The following is a 25042-nucleotide window of genomic DNA, read 5'->3' on the forward strand; positions in this document are numbered from 1 at the left end:
GAGTAGCCTGGAGGCTGTGACGGCCTGATCTCATCTCTCAAGAAGCCTGTGAGTTGTGTTGTGTGTGTCACAGGCAGAAGACAATGACTCCAACCCATTGTCACTTGGTTGAACGCTTGCCACCACGTGTGCTTTTCATAGGATGCTGGTGTTGCCCCGGGGAGTCTTCAGGCTAACTGAGATTCAGGGAGAGACAGCTGCTTTTTGGGATGGAGGCTAGAAGCAGAGGAGCTCAAGAGAGGTCAGAGACATAGAAACACCTCTTGAACAAGTGCACAGAAGGAAGAAGATTTTGACACAAAATTAGGGAAGACTTGTACACGTGAAGGTGCTGTGGCTCTGGCACACAGCAGGGAGTGGGTTCATCATCTGGCCCGAAGGACACACCAAGGCTGGGCAGGTGATCCCAGACAGCCACCTCATGTCTGGGCTGGTGTTTGGGAAGGGCTACAGACTGGCTTTGGTTCTGCAGGGGGCCCTCACCAAAAGCTGCCTGGGAAGGGAACGTGAGCTTTTCCAACCTGAAACTCCAGATCCCTCCAAATGCTGGAAAACTAAAGGTTGGGAATCCAAATGCTATCAGATCTTTAGACCATGACTCTGACTTTGGCTTGCCCCCGGGATGTGAAGCAGATGGTTTGGCAACCCCACACGTGGAGATGTGCAACTGGTGATGAAGAACCCTCCTGGCAGCAGAGTCACACTGAGCTACGGGACATGGGTCACAGCCTCTGGGCCTCACAGGCAAGGACGTGGTAGGTAGGCAAACATGGAAGGATTGGCAGTTGGGGGCAGGTGGGAAACGCCAGGCCTTTCTGAAGACATTATGTGGCTCTGGGAAGAGGTGAGATTTTGGTGCAACAATAGAGACCAAGCCAGAGGAAGGCACGTTTTGAGATGGGAATAGTTCAAAGCCGTTGATGTAGGGACCCCCAAAGCTGGACGTAGAAGGGCAGCCTCACAGAGTCACTCTTGTACAGCACACAGCTGCTGTATGGGGTGAGGTTTGGGAGGTACAGAGCTCTCAGGCCTCACCAGCCCAGGTTTTCCTCCTCTTGCCAAGTGCCTGCTGCTTTGCCATGGCCAATTGCCCTCGTCCCAGCCTCCAATAAATGCTTAAAAGCTTAAATCACACAACCCCAGGCTATGAAAACGAAAAGGGACCCGATATTCACTAATAGCCAGGCAGCCCCTGCGGCAAAAGCATGTAGCGTAGGGAAAGTGGTTTGCATTGATCGGTGGCTCCCCGCTGCCACCCGCTCCCCTCCCTGCGATGCCTATCTGGCTGCTCCAGCCTCAGCACTGACCGAAAAGGGATAAAACCCCACAGGAAGCACCTGAACAGGACAGTCTGGGTAATGGCAGGAAAGGGATGGTTTGTGGGGTTAGTGTGAGATCCCATAGAAAAGCCACCCTCCCCCGGTCCCCACTGTACCATCCTGGCTAGCACAGTCATCAGAGCGGCACGCTCCCTGGGATGGCAATTGCTGCTGACAAATAGCAATGCTGGGACCACACAGATTGGCATGATGCTGAGCCCCAAGAGCATGAGCTACCTGGACAGCCCAGAAGGAAGCAGCTGGGTGGACATAGGGACAAGGAATAGTTGTCCCTGCATTTTGTGCTGGGTGTGCAGGGGACCGCAAATGAATTCCCACATGTGCAGGGTAGGACCAGCTCATGAGACCACAGGAACCTGCAGCTGCAGGACGATGTGCAACGCAGGAGGTTCATCCCAGCATCACTGAGTGCAGAACTTCAGCGGCTTTCTTGAGCCCCTTCCTCCATGCCAGGTCCTATGGCCATCTGGGAAAGGTTGAGGGCAGCCAATTTCCATGGGAGCATTGCGGGTCCCTGGCAGCCTACACGCAGCATTGAAGGACTCAGAAGACAGTGGCAAAGAAAGGAGGACATCATTTTGAGAGATGGGGTCTTTGTTCCAGCCAGAAAAGCTCTTGGGGGTCTGAAAAAGCTGATATCAGGAAAAGTTCACAGCGGCAGAGCTCCTCCGATGGGCACACAGTCTACAGAAGACCTGTCTTTGAACCAGACTGCTGCACTTCGACAGAGTCTTTTTGTCTCTCCCTCCCCTAAGCGGTGGGCGCAGCTATGCCTATGTATGGAGGGAGAGGGCTGCAGTGCTCGTTTGTATTGATAGAGGATACCTGACAGCCCGAGCTCCCACCTGCAAAGAGCTGCCGCAGACTGGGAGGAGGCTTAGGGAAGGGGAAGAGGTCTGGAAGGGTTTGGCCTTATGTCCAGCTTCAGCCTGGAAAGGAGACAGTGAAGCAGGGGTGTGATGATGAACCATGTGGCTGGAGGGTGGACAGGGACCATGGTTGGTGCCTCCGCCAGCCAGAGAGCTGGGGGACATCAAAAGAACTTGTGGGGACCAGCAGGCTTGGGAAGCCAAAGGAAGAAGCTCTGCAAAGTGTGCCGGGAACTCCCTGCTGCAGGATGCTTTGGGGACTAAACATTTCCACACCTTCAAGAGAAGCCCAGGTAGTTTCACGGCAGGGAGGGCCACTGACATGTGCTGCATGCAGCGGCACCCAGTCTGCTGTAGGGATGTGCTGTGATGGCTGAGGGGTTAGGAAAATTGGAGCAGTACCACAGATGCTTGCCCTACATCCTGGGCATCTGCTTTTGATTAGAGACATGGAGCTAGATGGACTCTTGATGTGATCCGGTCCAGCTGCCCCGATGGTTGCATGTACTTCCCTGCATCCCTGCGTCTGGAGCTCAGGCTGGGACTGGGGATTTTTTACATACTGGAGCACCGGGGACTGTAGATCTCATTCCTGGGCATCTTTCCCTTCTACCTTCCCTTTGTCTCTCCGTCTCTTTCTTCTCCCCTTGCCGCTCCACTCCCTCCATCTGACCATGCCCCCCCTCCCCTCAGCAGTCCTGGGGAGGAGAGCAGGGATGCTGCAATTCCCAGGCACAGGTGCATGGTCCCTGCTGCGCGCTGCCCCCAGGCACGGCCCCCACCGCCGCAGCTGACAGCCCACTGGAAATAATGTGTTGTGGCAGAGAGGGACTCAGCAGACCACGAAGATCTGCTGGTGCGGGAACTGCTCAGCAACCAGGAGCCGCAACGCCTGTCTCCCAGCTCCGCAGGGCCTGATCCGGCCCTGGGGATGCCTCCGCTCCGCTAGAGCCTGCCTGGCTCACACACGGGGCACTTTCTCACCCTCTCCCCTTCTTTTTCTTTGCTCTTTCCTCTTCTCCTCCCTTGCTGTTCCTCTCTGCAGCGTTAGGAAGGTGGAAGCAGCCAAGCTGCCTGTCCCCGTGCGGGACGGCTCTCTGCCGTCTCCCGCACCACCGGGCAACAAACAGCTTTCACAGCAGCATTGGAGGAGGAGGATCAGGTGTGCAGGAATGGAACAACCAGTTCCAGTCTCCCAGCAAAGATTTAATCTGCCTCTGGCATATAAACAGCAAATGTTTGTTCAACTGACCTGCAAACAGGCGGCGTGCATTGCAGCCGGGCCAAGGCACCCAGCTCCGCGCTCAGCTGCTCCGTGTTTCTTGCCCTGTAGCAGGGTGGGTGTAGAGGGAGATAGGGCAGGGGATCAGGGCACAGCGACATCCAGGATGCTTGGGGCACTCCAGGCTCGGTGGCTGGAGCCAGGGAGCGATGCTCAAAGGGACCCCATCCTGCAGAGCTGCTGCTGCATCCCTTCTGCTCCCTGAGCATCGCAGCGGGTGTGCAGTGCTCTCACGGCTCACAGGCGTGACGCACGTAGGAAGTGTCTGAGGGCTCAAGGACAAGCATGTCCCTCTGGGCAGGCGGGCAGGCTGTCACTCGCTGCGGTGAACCTGCAGGCAGGGGCCCCCGAGCTCTGCCTGCGCATCGCACTGCGATGGGAGAAATCAGCCTTGGCTGCTACAGGTCAGGTCTGCACCCCTGGAGCTCCCCTCAAAATCCCAGGGGACAGGAGTTCATTACAAGGGGACGTTTTCGCCTGTTTTCTGCAAGACCAGATCTTAGCAGCAGGGTCAGCTTCCAGCTCAACTGACACGTGGGTATGCAGAGGGCTGTCCCCAAACCCTGCCTGCAGCTCAGCCTGCCCCACAGGCTCCTGTGCCGCACTGGGGAAGCCACAGCACGGCTTGTTCCCTGTCCCCATCGCAGGCAGGAGATACTCTATGCTGTTTGACAACAAACCTCAGGAAGAAAGTGGAAAGGGTCCTACACAGGTAATTCCCTCTCCTGTCACGCAAATGCTCTCACCATGCTCCCAGAGGAAGGTGCTGCCTCTTGGTGCCAGTGGTGGGGAGAGTGGGTAGCAGAGCATGGAGCATCTTTCAGCCCAGCACAGCCATGGCCTGGGCATGGGGCTGGCAGTACTGTCCCCAGGGCCACCGCTTCTGCCGGGCACGTGGTATTTCAGGCTGCGGCCAGATCAGTGATATGTACTTGGAGTGGGGTGCTCAGGGGAGGAAGCATGGGGCTCTGAGGTGAGAAGCCAGCCCCAAGGATGTGGTCTCACCAAGGGGAGCCATCTGCAGCATGCAACCCAGCCCCAGGAGGCGGGGAGCATCGTAGGGCCACATGGCCACCTGCCTCTCTGTGTGGTGCTGCTGCCACCCGAGCCCCTTCCCTGCCCATCCCACTCTGATCCCAGCTCTTTGGCCCTTCTGTGCCCGTCCCCCCGCCGGGAGCTGCATTGCTCCCCCCCAGCCCCACAGGGAAGCCCCCCCAGGCCATGTGCAGAAGGATGCGGGCTACGACTGCGCTGGGCTGGGCAGGCTCCGGGCCGGTGGGGAGCAATGCCCGTTGCAGGGGCTGTCAGCTCCTTGAGCCACTGCCTGGACCTGCCCCTGGGCAGCTCCTGGCCCTGGCTGCCCAAAGCTGCGGTGTGCCCCAGTGCACAGAGACGCGCTCTTTCCCTTCCCATCCTGCAAAATTCGTCTCCTTCTCCCCAAAAGCCAGGGAGCAGATTGTTTTCCCAAGTGGCTCCGGTTGCCACATCGGTGGCAATCTGGAGATGCTGCTGCTTCCTTCTCCTTCCCAGGCTGTGCATCCCCACACTAGCCTGGCTGCAGGGTCTCCCAGGGCAGAGTTCTTCCCCAGGACCTGCTGCGCAGGGGAAGGATTTGGCCCTTGAGAAATGAGCCCCACCCACGCCAAATGAGCCCTCAAATTTGCTGCCCTCCCCAGGAGAAACACACGGTTTTGTTCTGATGGGGAAGCCAGCAAGTCCCTCCAGGGCAAAGAGGTGTCTGAAGGGGGTGGCGCAGGCGTGTGCATTGGTCTTGAGTGCCTTGTGACTGCAGGAGATTGCTGCTTGGCCATCTGTGGAGGAGCCCAATTTCATCAGCGTGGAGCCTCTGCAGATCTGGCTCCTCTGGGAGGCAAGGAGTCGGGGTGCTGTGCTCACTTGCCTGCTCCCGGGGCAGGCAGGGTGACAGGCGACAGGACAGGCGTGAGCCCACCGTCCCCAGGGAGGCTGCGGTGGGAAGCACACAAGGGCCAGCCCTGCATCGGGGGGCTGCGGGGGACGTTTCCCAGACATTTCAATCTTGGGGAAGACACCTGGAAGTGGGGAGGTGTGTTTTAGCCTGGATTGTTTTTCCAGGCCAGATTACCCCTGTCCTGGCAGAGGACAGGGTCAGTCCCATGCAGCCAGGGAGGCAGGACCACCTTTCCAGCAGCGATGCCAGGTTAAAAGCAGTCGGTCCGCAGCCTCCCCCCATCCTGTCTGTCCATCTGACTGTCCTCATTGCACCATGATTGCACGTTCATGTGCAGGGTTGCAGGTATCTGCATTTAGCCCAGCTCTGCACCAGCTTTGGTGCATGAGCTTTGGAACATCTCAGTCGGCTCTGGCACTGCAGCACCCCAGGAGACGGCAAAGCCGCGCAGCTCCGTGCCCAGCACAGCGTTCAGGGCTGCAGACGGGTTTCTCTTTCATCTCCTGCCCTCAGCAGGGAAATCATCCCTGGGCTGGGCTGGGGCTGCCCCAGGGAGGCTCCAGCTGGGCAGGCAGGTCGCCTGGGCGCTTCAGTGTCAGCTTGAGGTGGTTTAGCTTCAACGCCTTTAATAGTGTTTGTTTTCCTTTTCCTCTGAGGTGGTTTGACAAAAGAGGGTTAATAATGGGGCCAGCATGTATGGGCACACCAATAGGGTTTGGGCAAAAATTCCATCACTGGCCTGGGTTTAAATCCCAAACATGGGAGCTCCAGACCGAGGTCCCAGCAGCTCCACTCCCCAGGGGCCAGGAGGTGCCCACAGAGCAAAGCCATCTGCCCGGGGAGCTGCAGGCACAGCTCACCAGCTCCATGCTGTCCTTCTTCCAGGGCACACAGCGGTTCCCAGGGAGGTGTGGGAAGATTCACGTGCCGTGCCCCTCTGTTCCCACAAGGAGCCATCTCCAGGCACCTGCCACCATGTCCAAGGACGATGTGGGCTGCAAGCTGACCTCGGTCTACAAGCACAAGGAGAGGAAGCCAAAAAAGCCTCACTACATCCCAAGGCCATGGGGCAAGCCATACAACTACAAATGTTTCCAGTGCCCCTTCACCTGCATGGAGAAGTCCCACCTCTACAACCACATGAAGTACAGCCTGTGCAAGAACTCCCTCTCCCTCCTCATCGAGTCCGACTGGCCCTACAAGAAGGGCAATCTGCTCCACCCGGAGCTGCGACTCCTGCATGCAACGGAGACCTCCCGCCTGCGCGGGCAGCGGGATGAGCAGGAGACCTGCGACTCCTCGGCCATGTCAGGAGGGTCAGTTAGGATCAAGCAGACCTCCGTCAGGGACAGCCATGAGGACAAGCCGATGTCAGGGGTGGAGATCCTGCCTGCTGAAGGGGCTGGTGAAGAAGGTGGCCCGTTCCAAGAGGAGGAGGAGGATGTTGCTGGCCTGTTGAGGGAGATGGATGCGGGGGAGAAGAAAGAGAAAAATGAAGAGGCAGGTTGCCAAGGTGACCCAGCTGAACCAGAAGTGAACACTTTGGTCTTTGGTTTCAAGAACAAGAGGGAAAAGCCTTGCAAGGAGGTAGAGCCCGACTTCATCATCACAGACGTCTTCTCCCTCAAGAACCACGTCATGAAAAGCAGGGAAATGGCCTCCCCAGACCTAGAGGCTAAGCCAAAGCATTGCAAAGTGCCAAAGAAATGCCTGGCCAGCAGCGGGATCCTCATGGAGCAGTGGAAGCTGGTGGCAAATGGGCAAAGGAGGAACACATCTGAGGTCTCCCCACCTTGTACTGACAGCAACATCATCCCATGCTACCCCCCTCCAGCCTACAGTGACTACCACGAACCTCAGGGCCTCAACCTCTCACTGCTGGGTATTAATTACCCATTAAACCCCAGTGTCTTCTCCTACCTGAGCCCCTCCATGGCCAACAGTGCTACAACTCACTCGCACTTGGCTCAGCTGCCTTTCCTGGCCTCCACAGCCCAGCTGATGCATCCACATGCCTCCCACTTCCAGCCTCTGCAGAGCCCTGAGCGCTCAGCCTTCCTTCCCCGCTTCTACTACCCCTTGCTTTTCGAGCACACCTTCAGCTCCACTGAAAGCAAGATGTCCTCCAGTAAGCCAGAAGCCCAGCAGCTGGTGGGCTCTGTCATGCCCACACCGCCCCAAGCCAAACCTCCCAGTGAGCCAACCAAACCAGGGCTGCTGAAGGTACCAGTTCTGAAGACAAGTTTTCCTTGGTCCAAAGGTGTCAGAGAGGAGCCAGCCTCCGAGCTCAGCCACCCTGCCATGCTGGGGCAGGAAGAAGAGGAGAAATGGCTGTCCCAAGAGAAGGAGAGCAACCCAGCTTTGGGCCTCAACAACCTACGCAAAAAGCCAGCCACTGACATCTACCAAAACATGGTGGGGATGAAGGACGGCGCTTTTGCCCCCAGCAGCATCCGGAAGACAGAGTTACCGGTGGTGACCTGTCTGGAGACCAGCAGCTCTCCAGGCAGCTCTCTGAAGAGGAAGTTCACTGCCAATGGTCTGGACTTGATAGGACCCGAAAGACTGATGCCTGGAAAACTCAGCTACCAGAGCAGGTAAGGTGCCTGTGATCTCTCTGCCTCCTCCTCCTATCTGATTGGCCCTAAAACACCATCTTCACACCCCATCGTATTACTGATCCCCCCACTTGCTTGTAAACCGTAAGATGAGTCTCCAAGGGCTGAGCACACTCCAGGCTGGTCCATACCAATGCCCACTCAGAGCAGGGCTTTCTGCCCTCCAACAACAAAGGACCTGAATAGCCTTCAGATGCATCCAAGCACCTGGGCTATGTCACCACTTGCTGTCCCTCACTTTCCCCTGTTTTATACAGAGCCAGAAGTGAGATGGTGTCTGTGTGGTGTGGACCTGCACTCCCCAAGCACCAGGAAATCTCCTCTTGGGTCCCCAGATATCCCAGGGTTGCTGGAACAATCATTGCCTATTTTTAAACACACACATTTGCATTCCTTTGATTTGCCTTCTGGTTTCAAAGCCCCGAGGGAGGGTCACGTTTCCAAACATTTCCTTTTACCTGGGGCTAGAAATGTGCACAGCTCCTTTTAACAAAATTTCAGTTCCTCCCCTGGTTGTGCAAGTCCAGCTGTGGCTCCAAGACAAATGTCACTGTAAAACCACTGCTTTTGGCACCCGGAGGAGCTTTCTCTGGAGAAGCTCTCCATGGTTTTCCATCTCCACCTGCTTCTTCCCTGCTCTCAGGCTGGCTGGAGAGATTCCCTCCAGCTGGGCCTTCAGGACTGTGGGATGGTCATTTCCATCAACATTCTCCAGTGTTCCAAGAAGGAGAATCCAGGTTTGGCTAGTTGAAGTGGGATCACTTACCAGCCCCCCTCTCCCCAGACTGGTCTTGGTGGGTGTCATGAAATAGCCTGTATCAGGGTCCATCCACCTCCTGGGAGAACAATTCCAGGAGCAGGTCCAGCCAGGGGTCTGCATGCTTAGACCAAAGTCCTCTCTGGAAGGGCCTCATGCTGGCAACAGACAGTGGAGGAACCCTGGCTGAATCTGGTAATGCTGGCCCTGGACATATGCCCAAGGATTTTCCTATCTCTTTCCCTACTGATTGTATCCACTTCTTCTCTGCAGTGGTTCAAGGGCCAACCCTGGCCACATCCCCAAGGCCCTGGACCACTGGCACGCGGAGGTCCTCACAGGCCAGCCTGAGGAACCAGAGAGGGGCAATGACACTGAAGTTCTTCCCTCTGTGGGTGCTGGCCTAGACCATGGTGTCTGCAAGCAGAGCAGACCCCAAGAGACTTTTGCCACCATGATGGACTCTGAGGCCACAACCGTGCTTATTGGGGACCTGTCCAAAACCTTAGAAGAGTACCAAGAGGTGGAGAAGCAACTGTCTGATCTGGCAAAGGAGGACACCCCTGGGCAAAAAGAGCTGAGGGACCAGCTGGTCAAAATCCGAAGAGAGCTCTACCACATCCACCAGGCACTGGAGAAAGCCACCAAACCCCATGAGGGGCCTCTGGACCTCTCAGTGAAGAGATCCTCTGAAGGTCTGGAGAAGGTCCAGCAGGCCAAGAAGGAGCCCTGCAACATGAACCTGGGAAGTGAGAAGCTCCATGGCAAAGACCAAGGGGCCTTCAACAAATGTACGGCCACCGGGGAGGCGGGAGATGGGGAGGGGCTGCCAAACTGCCTCCTTGAGGCAGAGAACAAAACCATCGACCTGTTGATCAAGATGAGCCGCTCCGAGAGCCTCCGGGCATCCTCCTCTGAGGCCCACCTGGGCACTGTGATCAAGGCTGAGGTCCTGCCACTCACCATGCCCCTGGAGCTCCGGCACGTGATGGAGCCCTACTACAGCCGTACCACCAAGTGCGAGGCAGACTCCAGCGTCCTGCTCTGCTCCGATGGCAGATCCAGTACCACCCAGGGCCCTCAGCTCCCAGTCACCACTGAGGATGGGCCCCTGGGCTGCCGGGCCATGCAGCGCTCCCTCTCCTGCAGCCTTCCCAGCGAGACAGACGCAGTGTGTGTCCACAGCCCTCTGCATGCCGACCCCTAAGTCCACCTTGCTCGAAAGCTCCTGGATCTCACTGACCACCTCATGCTTCACCTTCCTAGTGTCCCACCTCTCTGCTCTCCCTCTTCCCCATGGATGAAAGCTTAACGACTGCCTGGCTGGGGCCATGTTGAGTGGGGTCCCAGCTATCTCCCCCAGCTGACTCCACAAGGTGTAAAAAAACAGTCCCTGTCCTACCCCAGTGTCAAGGACGGTGCTTCTGGGCTCTGCATGCTCCACAGCCTCAGCTCCCTGGTCCTGGAGCTCCCTTCGAACGGGAAGTCACTGGCAGGCAAAAAAAGAAAATGTTGAAAGCACCAAGCTTTCGGTAAAAGGCTAATCCAGCTGTCTCATCAGAGACGCTCAGGGACTTTTGCAACCCAGCTCCCATGATCTGTGGACAGGGGAGGAACCACAGACGGGGTATCTGCAAGGCCAAGCTTTGGTCCAGCCATGGTTGCGCTCAGACTGTGGCTGTCACCTTGTACAGAGTAAAGACATGGTGGCTTCGCCCCATGGTGGCTTAAGAGTCACAGCAGGGATGCCCAGCTGGACTGACCCAGAGGCCAAGTACTTTCTGTACTGTGGAGACAGGAACATCTTCCCAGCCACAATGACAAAACAACATGGGAGCCACCTTGCCACAGCTCCACACCTGGGTCATGAGCTCTCCTGCCAAGGGCATTTGCCACGTGTGGGGACTGCTGGGCTGTGGGGACTTGTTCCTGCCTACCGGTTCTCCAGTGTCCGGCTCCTTCTTTTGCCTTTACACAGAAAGGACTTTCCGTCCCTCTGCTCCGATGGCCTCTCCCCATGCAGACATGATGCACATTCCTCATGAAGGCAGAGTACAGCTCCCATGAGCTCCTGCCCACTAATCCTAATCCCCCAAATGATGACACATGGGACAGCAAAATGGGTGAGACGATGATGCCACATACCCCACTGCTAGAGGAGCAAAGACCCTAAAAACAATCTGTGAAGGGACAAGCTTGACCTATCCCAAGCTGGAACGATGCTGAGCGGTCACCCCTCAGCCAGAGCACCAGAGAGCCACCCATCCGGGCACGTGCCTGCTGCTTGTGGGATGAGTGCTGGCCTTCCGAAAAGGCCACCTTCTCCCCGTGCTCGCTGGGGGCTCTTGCCTCTGTTGGGCAGGCTGGTACCCACCGCAGGGCAGTCACACCTCCCTGTCCCCTGCCACCCTGCTGAGCAGCATCTGCTCTGGCTCAGGATGTCCCAGTGCTTGGGCCAGGATTTCTTGGACTCCCTCCCACTGTGGCAGGTATAATGTGCTCTCCTCAGCCTGGAAAAACCAGGTACCCTTTCCTCTCCCATCCACATTCCCTGTTCAAGAGGTGGTGGGGTGTCCTGTTAGCACCCAGGGCCTTCACTGACTTGACCTGGTGGCTTGTTATTTGCAATGAGAAGAGCTGGGATGCAGGGCAGAAGGGCAGGACAAAGAGAACAGCAAGCAAAGCCACAAATAAGGACCTACACAGCAAGGAAGCTTTAGAAGCTGGCTCTTCTCTGGGCACAAAGTGGACAATCCTAATGCAGGTGGCTGAAGAAGGCAAGCCCGTGCATAGGACCTGGGACTCCCAAGTACTTTAATGGACCCAGACAACAGGAAGAGTTGACTCTTCTCATCTGATTGCTCTCTGGACAAAGCTTCCACCTCATCAAAGTGGTTTATTTCTCACTCAAGGACTTTGCTTAGGGCACACAGGCCTGCGGAGTTATTGGTCTCTTCTCTCTCTTGAAAAGTATGGGGCGGGGAGTGGCAATCAAAAGGACAGATGCTCAGCTCAGCATCATGGCCCTTTTGAGCCAGGTCCAGATCTTCCTGATGGGCCATGTCCTGCTGCTTCCCAGCATAGCCCTGGCCCCACAAGGCCCAAGTGAAGGTCATGAGATGCCACCAGAACAGACCTGAGTTTGGGTGCAGGATCCTTGACCCCAGAGCCCAGAGGACGTGGCATTGGGCCTTCCTTTCTGGGTTTGAATAGCGCTGTCATCTTTGGGTGCTGTAACACCATCAGCACAGCAGCCACCTCCATACCAAGCACCTTGCTCACATTACCCACTGCCAACAGCCTGCCAGTCTCTCTCCAGCCTCTTCTGCCACCCTGTGCCGCTCTGTCACCCACCCCTTCCCAGCTCCCTCGTTCACACAGTCCTGGCAGCCGCTGTTCCCCATGCCAGCACCTCCCTGTTCCTGTATCTCAGGGCACCCTACTCTCTCCCACACCAGCTTCTCTGTGCATCTTCCATGCCAGGACCCTCATCCAGCGCACAGCAGGGCACCCACAGGCACAGCCAAGAAGTTGGAGCCCCATTTTCCCGTGACATCCTTCCCTGCCCACCCGGCCTTTACCTCCTCTGAAGAACAACAAGACGTGTAGGTCCCTCTGCCCATCCGGGAGCCCCATCTCCTCCCAGCCCCAAGGATCACACTGTTTTTCTTAGCAGATCCCCATCTGAAATTGGGTGTCCAAGACAACAGAGGGGTAGCAGAGCTCTGTGACCAGCAGCTCTGGGCTTCAGCAGAAGGTCTGTGCCCAGACTACCAGGCAGTGCTGCCTTTCACCCCTTTTTAGCTGAGATATTGCCTGCACACAAGTCATCTCTCCCTCCCCAGCCCCTGACTCCATCCTGCCACCCTGAGCTGGGATGCTGCCCTGCTCCGTGATGCCCACGCTGTGAGCTGGGCACATCTCCTGCGAGCGGAGCCGGTGCCAGCAGCCCTCGCCGCGTTGCTCATGGTCTCCCTCGCCTCTGCAGAAAGCCGGGGGGGCAAGTGGGAGGAGGAGGCCGATCACACAGTATTTATTGTTCACAGTTTTACGAATGTACAAAACAAAAACCAAACCATTAAAAAGAAAACCTCGAATGGAAGTTGCTGCTGTCCACTTTGTTCTCCTCTCTGGGAAGCCCTGCCTGCTCTGGCCAGATCCTGCAGCAGCCCCACGCCATGGCTTTCCATCACAGAGCCACGCACTCCCTGCATTTCGGAGGCTCAAGGTTAGCCACCAGCAGGATGCGGCCAGATGTTGATGCTGGCTGCACATGGTCAGTCGTTACATGGGTGGATTTTGACTGTTTTCTTCTGCTGAATCAGCACTGGGACCCCAGTGGCTTGTCCCATGCTGGGGAGAGGGGCAGTCCGCTGTGTCTGAAGGCAGTCGTCAGGAGGAGAAAAGCCCTCACAGGAGCCATGAGGGTCCTAATTCCTCCTACAGAAGTCGCTGCACACACACACAGAGCCTCTTCCTTTGGAAAGAGGCAGCCCAGCTCCCTTGACAAGCTGCCATGGCTGGGCCATGGGGCTGTAGCACCTACACCTAGGTCCTGGTGCAGGGAAGAGCAGATGGGAGGTGTGGGGTAAAGTCCCACGTCCCCCATGCCACCCTGCCGCTCAGCCTTTGCACCTCTTCCCCAGGGGTGCTGGTGGCACCCCCGCAGAGGGGATGGCTCCCCTCTCTGCTCTGCCATGGCTGTCCAGGGCAGTCCCCTGCCCAGGGACTGCTGCCTGCGGGCCACCAGGATGGGACACTCAGGAGGTGGCCGAGCTGGTGGCACCATTCCAGTTGAAAAGATGAAAGCATTTACCTTTGCATTTAAATAATGGATGGGAGTTGAACTACCAGGGTGGCTTATCCAGTCTGCAATCTGCACCCCCAGGGCCCTCAGCCCACTCCAGCACAGGGCCCATTACACTGCTATTTGGTCACCCTAAAGGCATCTGATAGTGAGCCATTACCTGCCCTTTACGGCAGGCCCACCTGATAGCCATCTTTCTTGGTCATGGTTGACCAAAGTCCCCCTGCTTGCATGTCCCCCCCCACTTTTCTGCCAAGCCAAGACCAGTCCCAATCAACAGCTGGAGGACCCAGCCAAATCCCTCCCCTGCCCTGCTGAGGCCAGCAGCCCCCCTTCTCCCAGGGCTGGGGGGACGTGGGGTCACAGCAGGTCCCCAGCACAGCTTGGAGCCCAGCAGCTCCTGGTCAATGGAGCTGCACAACTTTTATGGGTTCCTAACCCCAGGTGGGTACAGCTGCTCAAGTATTCCTTCTCCTCCGGGTTCAAGAGCAAAGGACAGCTCAGGGATTGGGAGGGGGGGAAGTTTCCTAATAAACAAACCCTCAGGGAAGGCTTATCTTGGGCAAGGCAGTGGAAGGAACGAGATTTCAAGGTTCTTTGTAAAAGAGGAGGTTGTTGCTTTCCCTGTCCCATCAGCACAAGGACGTGGCCCCAGGGAAGCTGAGAGCAGAGGACACTGAGGGTGGGTTTGCTGCATCCCCAACCAGTTTTCCAGCCTCATTGGTGTGGCTGTGAGCTCTGGCTCGATGCACTGCTGGGCTGAACAGCAAGGGGAGACAGCGCAGGGGCAACCCAGGCACCCCGGGACACAGGGATGGGGCCACAGTTTGTGGGGAAGGGTGGCAGGACATCACGTCAGGCTGCTTCTCGTGAGCAGGGCAGCCCCAAGGACGAGGTAGGAGCATCCCACAGACCCCACAAAAATGCCGTGTCCCCCAATTTCCCTGGTTTGGTGTCAAAGGGCCAGTGGCAAATTTTGGGGATGGATCCCATGCTGGAACAGGACGGTCGCTGCAGAGACGCAGTCCCAGGGTTGCACGGAGGATGGCAGGGGCTGCGGTGGGCATCGCCTCCTCCCGCTGCAGCCCAGCCTGCCAAGGGAAACCACGGTCCAAGGAACGGAGCTGCAAACACTCTTGCGTTTGCCCACAAGTTAAAGATGGGGTAGACCCAACCCCATGTTCAGGGGAAGAGGGTGCTGTCACGCACTGGCAGGGTGCTCACTGTGGCACCAAGAAATGGGGATGTGTTTGATGCCAGGGCGAATTAACCCCTTGCACACACCAATCGGCAGCTGGGTGGGGGATATCCAAACAATTTGGGACCATGCAAATTCGGAGGCTGTGTGTGGCTGAAATGACAGGGGGAAGGCAAGCACCGAGGTGCCCTGCCTGCTGTGTCTTGCCCGGCGGTCCGTGTCAGTGCATCCCGCGACCCACCTGCAGCAGGGCCGGGGAGCTGGGCGCTCACTCGTAACAGTGGGCTACCAGGTGGAACCAGCTGGGGACAAGAAGTGGTTCCTGCTCAGCACAACCAGTTTTCTCTTACCCCAATGTGGGCAGGCCAGAGCTTGGAGCAGTGGAAAGTTACCAAACATGGACTAAAGAAGGGCCAAGGTCGGCCAGGAGATTTCTGAGCAGACGTGTGAAGCTGCAAAGACAACCTGGAACAGAATTGCTCTGTCTCGGGCAGGAGGGAGGTAATGAACCGGCTTTGCAGTGGCAGCAGGGCTGAGTGCAGCGTGCGCTCTTTAACTGCGAGCTAAGGGCAGCTGGAGATACCCGGTTGCGAGGACTCTGGAGCTGGGAAGACAAACCGGGAATTGCTCCCAAAGGGTCCCCATCGTCCCAGGGACCCTGTCCCAGCCCAACTTGCACTTCCCACCTGGGGAAAGGCATGCAAGGTTTTCTTTCTGCCAAATGACTGCACACCAGGGGGAGTTTCCCTGTGACCTTAAGTAAGGAGTGGTGGTGTTTTCAGAATTTCCAAGCAAAGTGTCCTAGAAGGTACTAGCAGTGTCAGGAGGAAGACCATTCTCTTTGTCTCTTCCTCAGTCCTCTTCTCAGTCTTGTCCCTCCCTTTGCTTGGAAGCGTCTGCACACTAGGAGCAAGCAGGGGAGGATGCTGACTCTCCTCGAGGCAGAAATGTCATCCCCAGGGCTGGTGGCACACCAGGGAAGCAGCACAGATGTGCTGAGAGCTGGCAGGGGGCTGATCTGCAAGGGCAGTGCAGCTGCATGGATGGACAGCCCAGCCTGCGATGCTGCCTGCTTTCACTCAAACTGCAGCTCTTGTGGAGGTTCCTCAAGTCCTCCTCATCCTCCTCAGATCCTCTCTGTAGGAGGAAGAGGAGCAGAGCTCAGGCAGCCCAGAAGGCACCACTCCATGCATTGCCTGTGGCTCATCTTGGATCCTCTGGTCCCAGCTGTTTGTGGCAGCAGCACTACTGTTCCTCACCACTCTCACCATTACAACCACCATGGTGGCATCACCGCCTCCAGCCATCTCGCCGTGCCCTGGTGACCATCCCCTGGCTCTGCCGGGACACTGCTGCAGTGTTTCGAGTCCGCCATGAACACTTCAACCCCCAGCAGCCACGAACACCAAACTGCAGGGCAGTCCTGGGGGACTGCAGCTCCAGAACTGCTTGGGTAACAGTTGTATTCTCCATCCACTCCATGCAGTGCAGCCAGCATGAGCGAGCGCAAAGGAGCAGCTATCCCATCTCCTCAGTTTTAAGTGAGGAAAAAGAGTACAAAAAGCTGCATTTTCCCCCTGCCCATCTGTTATTGCAATTGGAGGTTTCCTTTCCCTGCTCCTGGATGCCTCCGAACGGATCGTTTCCCTGGGTATTTGCCCAGGGCAGAACCATTCTGGCTTTGGAGTTGGATCAAAGGCCCACAGAGGGAAGCACTGAGGGTTTAAGTAATTAAAAGAGCTGGGGCGGAGGAGAACAGCGCTCTGGCTCTCACCAGGGCTGATGCTCCCCGAAGGCAGCCAAGCTGAGTGGGAAGAGGGTTTCCCTTGGGCACCGCAGGCTAAGGCAGGCTGAGATCCCGGCTGACAATGATGTTTGATCAGCTCCTGCCTTGCCTGCCCGCTCCCCTGCCTGGAGGGTGCATGCAAGGGGGCCAGCGCTTGCTAGGACCGAGGCAATGCAGGAGATGCTGAGTAGCACCGAAGCAGCAGGACTGGGTGCTCCCTGCTGCTGCTCCCTTGGGGTGCGGGGGAAGATGCTGAGGGTCAAAGAGTTGAGAGGGAAGGAGGAAACATTCCTGCAAGGCAGAAGCTGCCTGAAGACCCAGGAGCGCCTGCACGGTCAGGTACGGTGCCTGGGCAGCCCTGGCTCCCCCATCCCAGGCAGCAGCTGCTGCAAAGCCAAAACAGCCACATCATTTTCCCAGATCTGGGGCCGCAGGGGGTCAAACCCCCACAGCCACTGCTATTTCCTCTCTAATTTTAGGTGTGGGCTACGCAAGGATGTAGACAGTTTGTGTTTGGGGTGGGAAGGGGGAACAGAAAGTGCAGTTGCTCCCTCGCCTGTACGTAGCCGGTGCCCACCAGCCTGCAGCACACCAGCACGCCAGCCTGCACGCTTCCTCACCAAGAGCTGGAGCGACCCTTCCTGGAAGACCATATGGCCCGGTACCATCCATAAGAGGATGTTTCTGGCACATAGTTTTGCTCCAGTAATACCCATGCCCCTGGGATTCAGCAGTGCCCCTGGACCTCCAGAGTCCTCCCCACCAGGCTGAGCGCGGGGCTGTGTTTGCAGAAAGCTTCTGCTCCCTATAGCCTTGGGATGCTGTCCCCTGCCAGGATATGAGGACACTTTGCTTTCCTCCCACCACCCCCCTGGAGCCAGTGTGGAGAGGCTGCAGGAGCCAGACCAGGGCAGGATGGAGGGAGCCAGCCTGGGGGGACCACTGCCTGGCTCCCATGGCCCTGAGGACAGGCTGGTGTCTGGGGCAGGTGGGGAAGGGGGTGGCAATGGGGACGCTGCCACCAAGGCTAGCTGGGACTCCCCCATGGGGCTGCTCCTGGCAAGAAAGAGGCTTTGTGCCAGTGCCCCGCTGTGCTTCACAGTTTTTGGCCCTTTCGGTCAGGCTCAACGGGGAGCTTGATGTCTCAAAGAGGATTAACTTCCTAATCCCCTTGTGAGCCTTTTGAGAGCAGGAGGCTGCGGAGGATGAACACAACAAGGGAGAAGCCTAGACGTCAGCTCAGCCCTTATCAGACCCTGGAGAATCTTCTCTACAGGTTAGCTAACTGGCAGCGGGGACTCCGGGGTGCCCATGCTGGTCAGAGGACAGTGCCAGGGCAGTTTTAGGGACCAGAGTAGCTACAACCTTCCTTCCTGGAGGGTTTTCTGTGATGCCTGAAGAGCTGAATTCCTGCTCTTGCCTCCATGTAACTGGGTTTAGGAAGCCCCAGCCCCAGTCCCAGCCTGCGTGGGGGATCAGGCTCCGAAAGCACTGTCCCCCAGTGTCCCCCCAATCCCCTGCATGTCCCCAGCTGGGCACTGCAGGCATTTCAGGGACAGTGGGGGAGTACAGCGGGGACAGGGGCTCTGCTCGGGCTGGACGTCATGTTTTCTGCGTGTGGCTGTGCAGCGGGTACTCCAGCTTCCCACCAAAAGCTCCCGCGCAGTCCTGGGACACCACTTTCTATCGTGCGCGCACACACACGCGCACACACAGTACATTGCATCTTTTTGATAATTAGTGCCAATCATCCCTCCGGTTGTTCAGACAGATGGAGCCACCTCAAATCTGCGCAAAGAAATGACAAGCCCGTGTCCAGCCCCAGCCAGCCAGACGCCCACCCACCACCCAGCTTCATCCCCACCATGAAACCATCCGCTTCTGCTCCCAGCAAACAATCACAGCCCTCGGCCAAAATCTCCCTGTGCTGATGGTGATCCGGAGCAGGCTGGGGACTGCTGGGACCCTCAGGGCTGGAGTGCTCTGGCATCCAGCATGGACCTGAGCTACAGGAGGGTTTTGTTGCACCACAACAATTAACACTCCACTGACACAGCGGCCATCCACATCCCCCTGACCCTCTCCCCAGCCATGGAACTGTGCTCTAGACAGGGAAATATTCTCAATGGATGGGTTTGAGGTTTTTTCCACAAGTCTGTGACTAGGTAGCAATGACATTGGCTCATCCCATGGGATCTCCCGCTGGCTCCCTGCACACATGCACAGTGCCAGGCAGGTGCTGTGCCTGTCTCCCTGGGCATGGGGACTGGCAGAGACCCAGGGCTTGCGCGTTCCTTGTGGACACTCAAGCAAGAGTTGCTGTCCCTGGGCCGGGGGGGGAAGCTGCAAAGGTAGAAGTTCACCACTGGTGCCTGCAAATAATGTGCTCCAGGAAAGCCTGAACCAGACCCAAACTCTTCCCCTTGGTCCATCTCCAGCGCCAGCAGCCTGACCATGCCCTTGTCCTTGAACCCTGCAGCTCCCGGTGTCGGCGTGGGCATGGGCTATGCCAGGGCCCTGACATGACACAGGCATCTTCTAGGGTCCGGGGGTGGCTTTCAAACAGGTTGTGACAGAGCCACGGTCCTGGAAAGGTGAACGGGAGCCCCAGGGCCAGGCTGTGTTTGTTTATCCTGGTGATGGAGCACACAACAGCGAAACAAAAGGTCAGACCCTGTTGCCCTGGGAGATGGTTTTTGAAGCTGCCTACCATCCTGCTGGGGCTTGGATGGAGCGGCCCCAGTGCTTGTCATGTCAAGTTATTTTTGTAATTTTGGCTGGTAATAGGTCTGAAGCAGCCTCCCAGATGCTGTGAGCTTCAGGGATACACTGATACAGGACCAGAAGGGCCCTAAACACACCGAGAGAGGACCACCCATCCCTGGGGCTTCAGAGGCAGATCCCCATCCCACAGCTCCTGCAGCCAGCCAGACCCCAACCCACTTCCTTCATCTGAAGGGCCAGGCACACACAGCCCCTCCAAGCATTCCAGAAGGTGGGGGGAGTCTGATCCAAACTTCATGTACCTTTTGCCCGGCTGAGTAATGAATGGACACAAACTTCTTCACACTTTGGTCAGGCTTAAGGCGGATGCTTTGACCTCACTGCAGGCAAGGGTGGACCGAGCACTGTCAGCAAGCACTGCCAGGGAGGGAGGGCAGACTCTGACCAGCCTCTTGCAGGCTGGTCCGGGCTGACTCTGCTTTTACTCCCAATCCTTTTCGTTTGAGCTGAACCTACAAATGCCACCGTCAACTCCAAACATGGCCTTGCCCATTTGGAGGGAGCCAGGGTTGAGCAGTGTGGAGATGGAGAGGGGGGCTGTGCCCAGGAGTCCCAGCTCTTCCTAGAGCTTCTCCATTGCTGGACCTCAAAGCCTGACACGGCAAAAATCACCAGTCTCCTTTCTGCAAGTGGGGAGACTGAGGCACGCAACCACACAATGCCCAAGCTGGGAGCGCACAGGCAGGCAGTGAAGAAGCAGTGAGATGAGGCAGGAGCCCTGATTCAGGGTGTGCGAGTGTCCCTGTCCCACCCCGGCAGCTGCGTCTCATGCTAAGGCTGAGGTGCAGCAAATCAACCCCTTTGCCTCTAGATAAAAACCCCAAATTGTCCCTGCAGCTGGGCACCTTGGAGCTTCTCCTCCCTCTGGCAGGAGCAGGTAGATGGGACATAGACTGATCCTGGAGAAAAGGCACCTTCTCTCTGGGCATGAGACCAGCAGGGAATAAAAACCGCGCATATCAGCCCTTGTCTCGCTGCTTCTGGTTGTCAGCACAAGGAGCCTTTGTGTTTACCCAGACTCAAGGGCAATTGCCCGTCACTAACAACACAATATCCCTCGGCCACGCTGCCCTGAGCCCGGCGAGGGAGCAGGACGGAGCCGGTGGGAGGGCAGCGCTGCCAGGGAAGGACAGGCAGCCCCCAGGACGTCAGGACAGAGGTACAAGTCCTGTTGAGCTGGGCTCATGGTCACACGTGGTCGTTGGCCTGAGCTGTGCTGGGGACAGCATCAGGGCCCCCATTCTGGGCTTAGACCCACGAATGAGCAAATGAGCAGCTCAGGCTTGGCTCAGGAAACACCATCGAGGGTCTGATGGCAGCTTTGGGTGCCCAGCGCCTGGGAAGCGAGGTGCACACTCCTGGTGCTGCGTGTGTGGTAGCTGGTACCTCGGCTCCCTGATGGTGACTCAGTTTCCCCATCTGTAAAATCCAGTTTCTTGGATTTTGAACAGTGTCCAGCTCTGAAAGAGGACCCCAACAAGCAGTCACGGTGGGGGCGGTGGAGGGCTTGCTTCCACCGAGCAGGTCTCTGCTGCCGGAGACACAAAGCACAACCACTTTGGGGAAGAAGGTGGCAAAGCTGTTCCCAGGTCCCAAAAGCAGCAGAAATTGGATTCCCTCCATATTCACATGCATCCCCACCATCATGTATTTGCGTTTGATAGTTCTGCAAGTATTCAGGGGATGACTTTTAGACAGTTGCGGTATTTGCACACGGGAAGGACAATTTGCACCCAGTAAGCCTTAGCCCAGCCCAGCTTCCTTCAGCTGTGGTTTGGGGAAGCATTACTTTTGCAGGCAGTATAGAGCACATGATACCAGGCAATCATGGGACACAGGGCGATAAAGGTGGAGTGGTGGCTTGCAAACAACTCAGAACAGTCAGGTGTGTCCATTATAATATTAATTATAATCACATTTAAAGGAAAGTTAACTTCTGCCTCTCCAGGAACTTTAATAGGCCACATTTCTCTTAACATTTTTCTTACCAGCTCCTGGCTGTGTGCTACAAGCTGTGCTCCAGCCAGCCCCTGGAGAGCACACCGCAGAGCCGGGCTGTCATCTCTGCCTTCTGGGGGACTAATTTCTTATGGTTTTAAACCAGAGGCAGAGTGGGCAAAAGAGAAATTGTGGTTCTCATGGTGGCTCTTGCATCCGAAAAAATTGTGTAGTTTGAATGTGTCCTTCAGAGCAGTACCTCCCTTCTTCTTTCCGATAAGTTGTTGGCTGTTTCAGGAATAAATTTATTTGGATGGGGAGGGGGCTGCCCTTAGCAAAGACACACGCTGGCCAAGTGTGACATCTGACCCACGTGGGAGTGAAGGAATAGTCATCCTCAGTGTCTCAAGTGTTAGCACGGACTGAGCATGGTTTGGAGAGATGAGGCTTACAGAAAATAGGGTTAAGGAGTGTTAAAGGCCTAAGAGAAGCCACTAATCCCAGGAACTGGAGAGCTGGAGATTCCATTCAGTGTGCTCACACACAGGGAGCTGCTTTACACATAAATCCTCAGGCCAGATCTGGCACCAGCCAAGCTGTCGTTGAGGCCGATGGACCTTTTTGGCTGGTTCCTCCAGCTGCAGATCCAGCTTGCCGACTCTTTCATTTTTGTGTCATGGTCCCTGTTTTTCTTTATATCCTGAGCACGTAATTAGCTGGCAGGGCTATGATCTGGTCTCTGTTGCATTGGAGTGAATCCAGACTTATACCAACACCTTGACCCTGGGTAGACAGCAAGCACCTGAGCTCAGAGCATGTCCCCAGAGATGGCAGCAGGCAGGGACAGTAACGGTCCTACTGCTTCCCCCAAACAGGGACGAGAGATTTGTCATGGACTACACTCTGGAGACCAGCCAGCAAAAGGAGAAGCTTCTGAAAACTATCTACACCCTCCAGCTGAAGTCAATCACCACACTCCAGACAGCCAGCCCGCTGCTGAGCAGCCAGCGTGGCATGGGCATGGTGACGCAGCACCAAGTCCACCAGCTGGTGGATAAGGCCAAAAGCCTGTGCGGAGATCTGGACAACATTAAGAACCTCCTCCACTATTGCCAGGATGACCTGGTCCGGCAGATCCCCAACCCCACTGGCAGCCGCTATGGGGAAGTAAGCGGAATCCATTGCTCCCTGGATGGCTCCATCTACATGACAGCTGAGAGTGCTCCCTGGGTCCACATCCTCAGCAGCACAGGCCAAACACTGCAGTCCCTGCCCTGCCAGCAAATGGGGAAGGAAAGTGGCACTTTCTTGCCAGAAGATGTGACTGTGACTCGGATGGGAATGGTGGCTGTAGCCGACATGATGAATGGAGCCATCTGGGTCTTCAACCCTCACACCAGCCCCTCCAAGGGGGAATGGATAAAAATCAGACAGGTTGGTTCCCCCAGAGGTATTGGAGTAGACTCCATGGGCAAGATCTTGGTAGCAGACTATGCACAAGGTCAAGTCCACAGCTTTGCTCTGGACCATGCCTTCAAGACATTCAATATCCACTCGGTCCCCAACTTGCAGGGACCTCGCTACGTCAGTCCAGCGCCCAACGGAGGCTTTGTGGTAAGCGAGGAGTGTGGAGACGTCAAGGTCTTCATGAGCAGCCGTAAACTCCTCTGCTCCCTCAGCAGCAAATACGGACACCAGTTTGGCAACCCAGCTGGGGTCTGCGTTGACGTGGATGGCAGCATCCTGGTGGCAGATGAGCAGCGACGGACAGTCCACTTGTTCCCAGAGCATGGGGCTCCTGTCTGCCTGGTGTCCGCAGGGCTGCGGAGGCCTGCTGGCGTGGCTTGTTCTTCCTTCGGGCACCTCTTTGTGGCAGATGCAGGGGAGAACTGTGTAAAAGTCTTTAAGTACTGTGTGAGGCCCCCTTACAGCCCCACCAACCCTGGGGTACCACGTGGTGACCCCAGCCTAACACCCAGGGGGGGAGTGGGGTTGGTTCCACTGCAACCCCGCTGAGTTTTGGGTCTGCTGGTGGGCTGTGAGCTCCACTGCGCCCATAGCTGGGCATTGTCCCCATACTTGACTGCCTTATTGCCCTCCAGCTTCTCCAGATGGCAGAAGCAAGGACTAGACCGAGTTTCTTGGACCCACCAGAGTAGCTAAAGGAGGACTGAGCTACTCAGAATTGGCCACGCGTTGGTGCCTTGGCAAACTTATCACCACTCTCTTGAATCCTTGTGTGGTTTTGCAAAGATAATATAAATACTTCTCTTCCCTGCACACCGTTTTTATGTAGCCATTGTTCCACCTTCACGATGCCAGAGTACGAGTGGTGGGGTAAGGCCAGGCCAGAGCTGGCAGCCGTGGTCTATCTGGCACGCTGGGTTTGCAGCAGACTTCAGGAGAATAGTAAAATAAAGGTAACTCATTCCATGCTGCATTCCTGACCTCTACAGGGAAGCAACAACTACTGCATGGAGGAAATTGCATATGGGCATGTAGAATTACTCACACCAACCCATGTCCTGGGGCTGAGCCTGCCCGGCCGTCCTGTTCTCCCCTTGGAGAGGAGGGCTAAGAAACCACAGCCGTTGCCTTTATCAGCAGAGGCCAGGGAGAAGCTGGCAGGGTGCGGTGGCAGAGGGAAGGGCGTTTTCGTCTCCCCGCTCCAGCCCTCGGCACGGGCACGGTGCTGCACGACTCCTCGGCCTCTGCTGATGTCCAAGACCCGAGTCCAGTCACCACCTCCCACCGCAAACAAGCCCCAGAGAGGACCCTTTCTTCTTCCTGGCCCTAGAACGAGTGCTAAAGACCACGGACACCCTGCGGTGCCCTCCCAGACCCCCTCTCCCTGCAGAGCGAGGCAGCCCCAGGAGCGAGCCCAGCCGCAGGGAGGGACTCCGTGCACTTTGCAGGAACAAGGATAAGCCTGTCCCATCCCCTCCCTTCATTTGAGCTCCCAGAAAAAACGCATCTTCCCCCCCACCTTATTTCCAATCCTGCGGCTCCCAACAAAAAAAATCCAACCCCTTTTCTCTAGCCCGCCCCTGTGGGGCCTGCACCCTCCACCTCCGCACCCACTCTCCCCTTCCATGCGGGACCCCCTCCGGCTGCCCAGCGTCCTCCCGGCACCCCCGCGGCCCCAACCCACTGCCGGCTCCCAGGAGGGAAGCTCCCGGACACCGGCATCTGCACCCACGGGCCTCTGCCAGGCCGGGGACCCGCTGAGGTGGCAGCGATGACGGGGTCCCGTGAGGAAAGGCAGGTCCCTGGCCTCTGGGGATGGGGTGGGGGGGGGACAACGGGGTCCCACGAGGGAAGGCGAGTCCCTGCCCTCGCCCCAGGCCCGGGTGGGTGATGGCGTGCCTGAGGGCTGGGCGAGCTGGCGCTCCTTATCGGCCGGCTCAGCCGGGGCCCCGCCGCCTCTCTCTCTCTCGGCCCCTGGGAAGGCGTTGGGGCGAGCCTCCGGTGAGCAGCGCTGCCGGGGAAGCCGCGGCAGACCCCCCTCCCCCCCCGCCGCGGCGGCTCCGGGCCCCTCTCCAGGCTGCTGGGGGACGCGGCCTTAAAAACCAAGCGGGGAACGGTGGAGGGCGGGCGGAACGCGGGAGCCCGGTTGCCGGCGCCGGCCGGGCCCGCCGCGGTGCACAGCCCGGCGCCAGCGGCGTCTCCGAGCAACCGGTCCCCGGAAGCGGCCGGTCTGGCGAAGCGGGCGGTAGGCGGCAGCGGCGGGGCG

The 25042-nt window shown here is 57.3% G+C and overlaps 3 protein-coding genes across 4 annotated transcripts in view; all 3 read left to right on the top strand.

The window, feature by feature from the left end:
* The first annotated feature begins 6396 nt into the window (after positions 1-6396).
* PRR35 (proline rich 35) lies at positions 6397-10003 on the top strand. The gene is made up of 2 exons (XM_010565255.1): positions 6397-8018; positions 9070-10003. The coding sequence occupies exons 1-2, from the start codon at positions 6397-6399 to the stop codon at positions 10001-10003; spliced, it is 2556 nt and encodes an 851-aa protein (XP_010563557.1).
* A 12197-nt stretch (positions 10004-22200) lies between these two features.
* On the top strand, positions 22201-23468 carry NHLRC4 (NHL repeat containing 4). The gene is made up of 2 exons (XM_010565256.1): positions 22201-23256; positions 23412-23468. Exons 1-2 carry the CDS (start codon positions 22201-22203, stop codon positions 23466-23468), a joined length of 1113 nt encoding a protein of 370 aa, XP_010563558.1.
* A 1268-nt stretch (positions 23469-24736) lies between these two features.
* Positions 24737-25042, top strand: part of PIGQ (phosphatidylinositol glycan anchor biosynthesis, class Q) — a 37728-nt gene continuing 37422 nt past the window's right edge. Inside the window, exon 1 of one of the 2 annotated variants that reach the window (XM_010565231.1) lies at positions 24737-24777. The gene's annotated coding sequence lies outside the window, so the exon portion shown is untranslated. Of the gene's footprint in view, positions 24778-24941; positions 25022-25042 lie in introns of those variants that run through there. The other variant, XM_010565229.1, reaches the window with a different exon arrangement.

This window comes from Haliaeetus leucocephalus, unplaced genomic scaffold (genome assembly GCF_000737465.1).
Source record: "Haliaeetus leucocephalus isolate CR32 unplaced genomic scaffold, Haliaeetus_leucocephalus-4.0 Scaffold188, whole genome shotgun sequence".
NCBI classification, from domain to species: domain Eukaryota; kingdom Metazoa; phylum Chordata; class Aves; order Accipitriformes; family Accipitridae; genus Haliaeetus; species Haliaeetus leucocephalus.

What these genes read in the sequence shown, in the direction of transcription:
- NHLRC4 (XM_010565256.1), top strand. Translation starts at nt 22,201, where the DNA reads ATGGACTACACTCTGGAGACCAGCCAGCAAAAGGAGAAGCTTCTGAAA. An exon ending in ACAGCCCCACCAACCCTGGG is followed by an intron (nt 23,257 to 23,411) that starts GTACCACGTGGT and finishes ATTGCCCTCCAG; the next exon opens with CTTCTCCAGATGGCAGAAGC.
- PRR35 (XM_010565255.1), top strand. Translation starts at nt 6,397, where the DNA reads ATGTCCAAGGACGATGTGGGCTGCAAGCTGACCTCGGTCTACAAGCAC. An exon ending in AAACTCAGCTACCAGAGCAG is followed by an intron (nt 8,019 to 9,069) that starts GTAAGGTGCCTG and finishes TCTTCTCTGCAG; the next exon opens with TGGTTCAAGGGCCAACCCTG.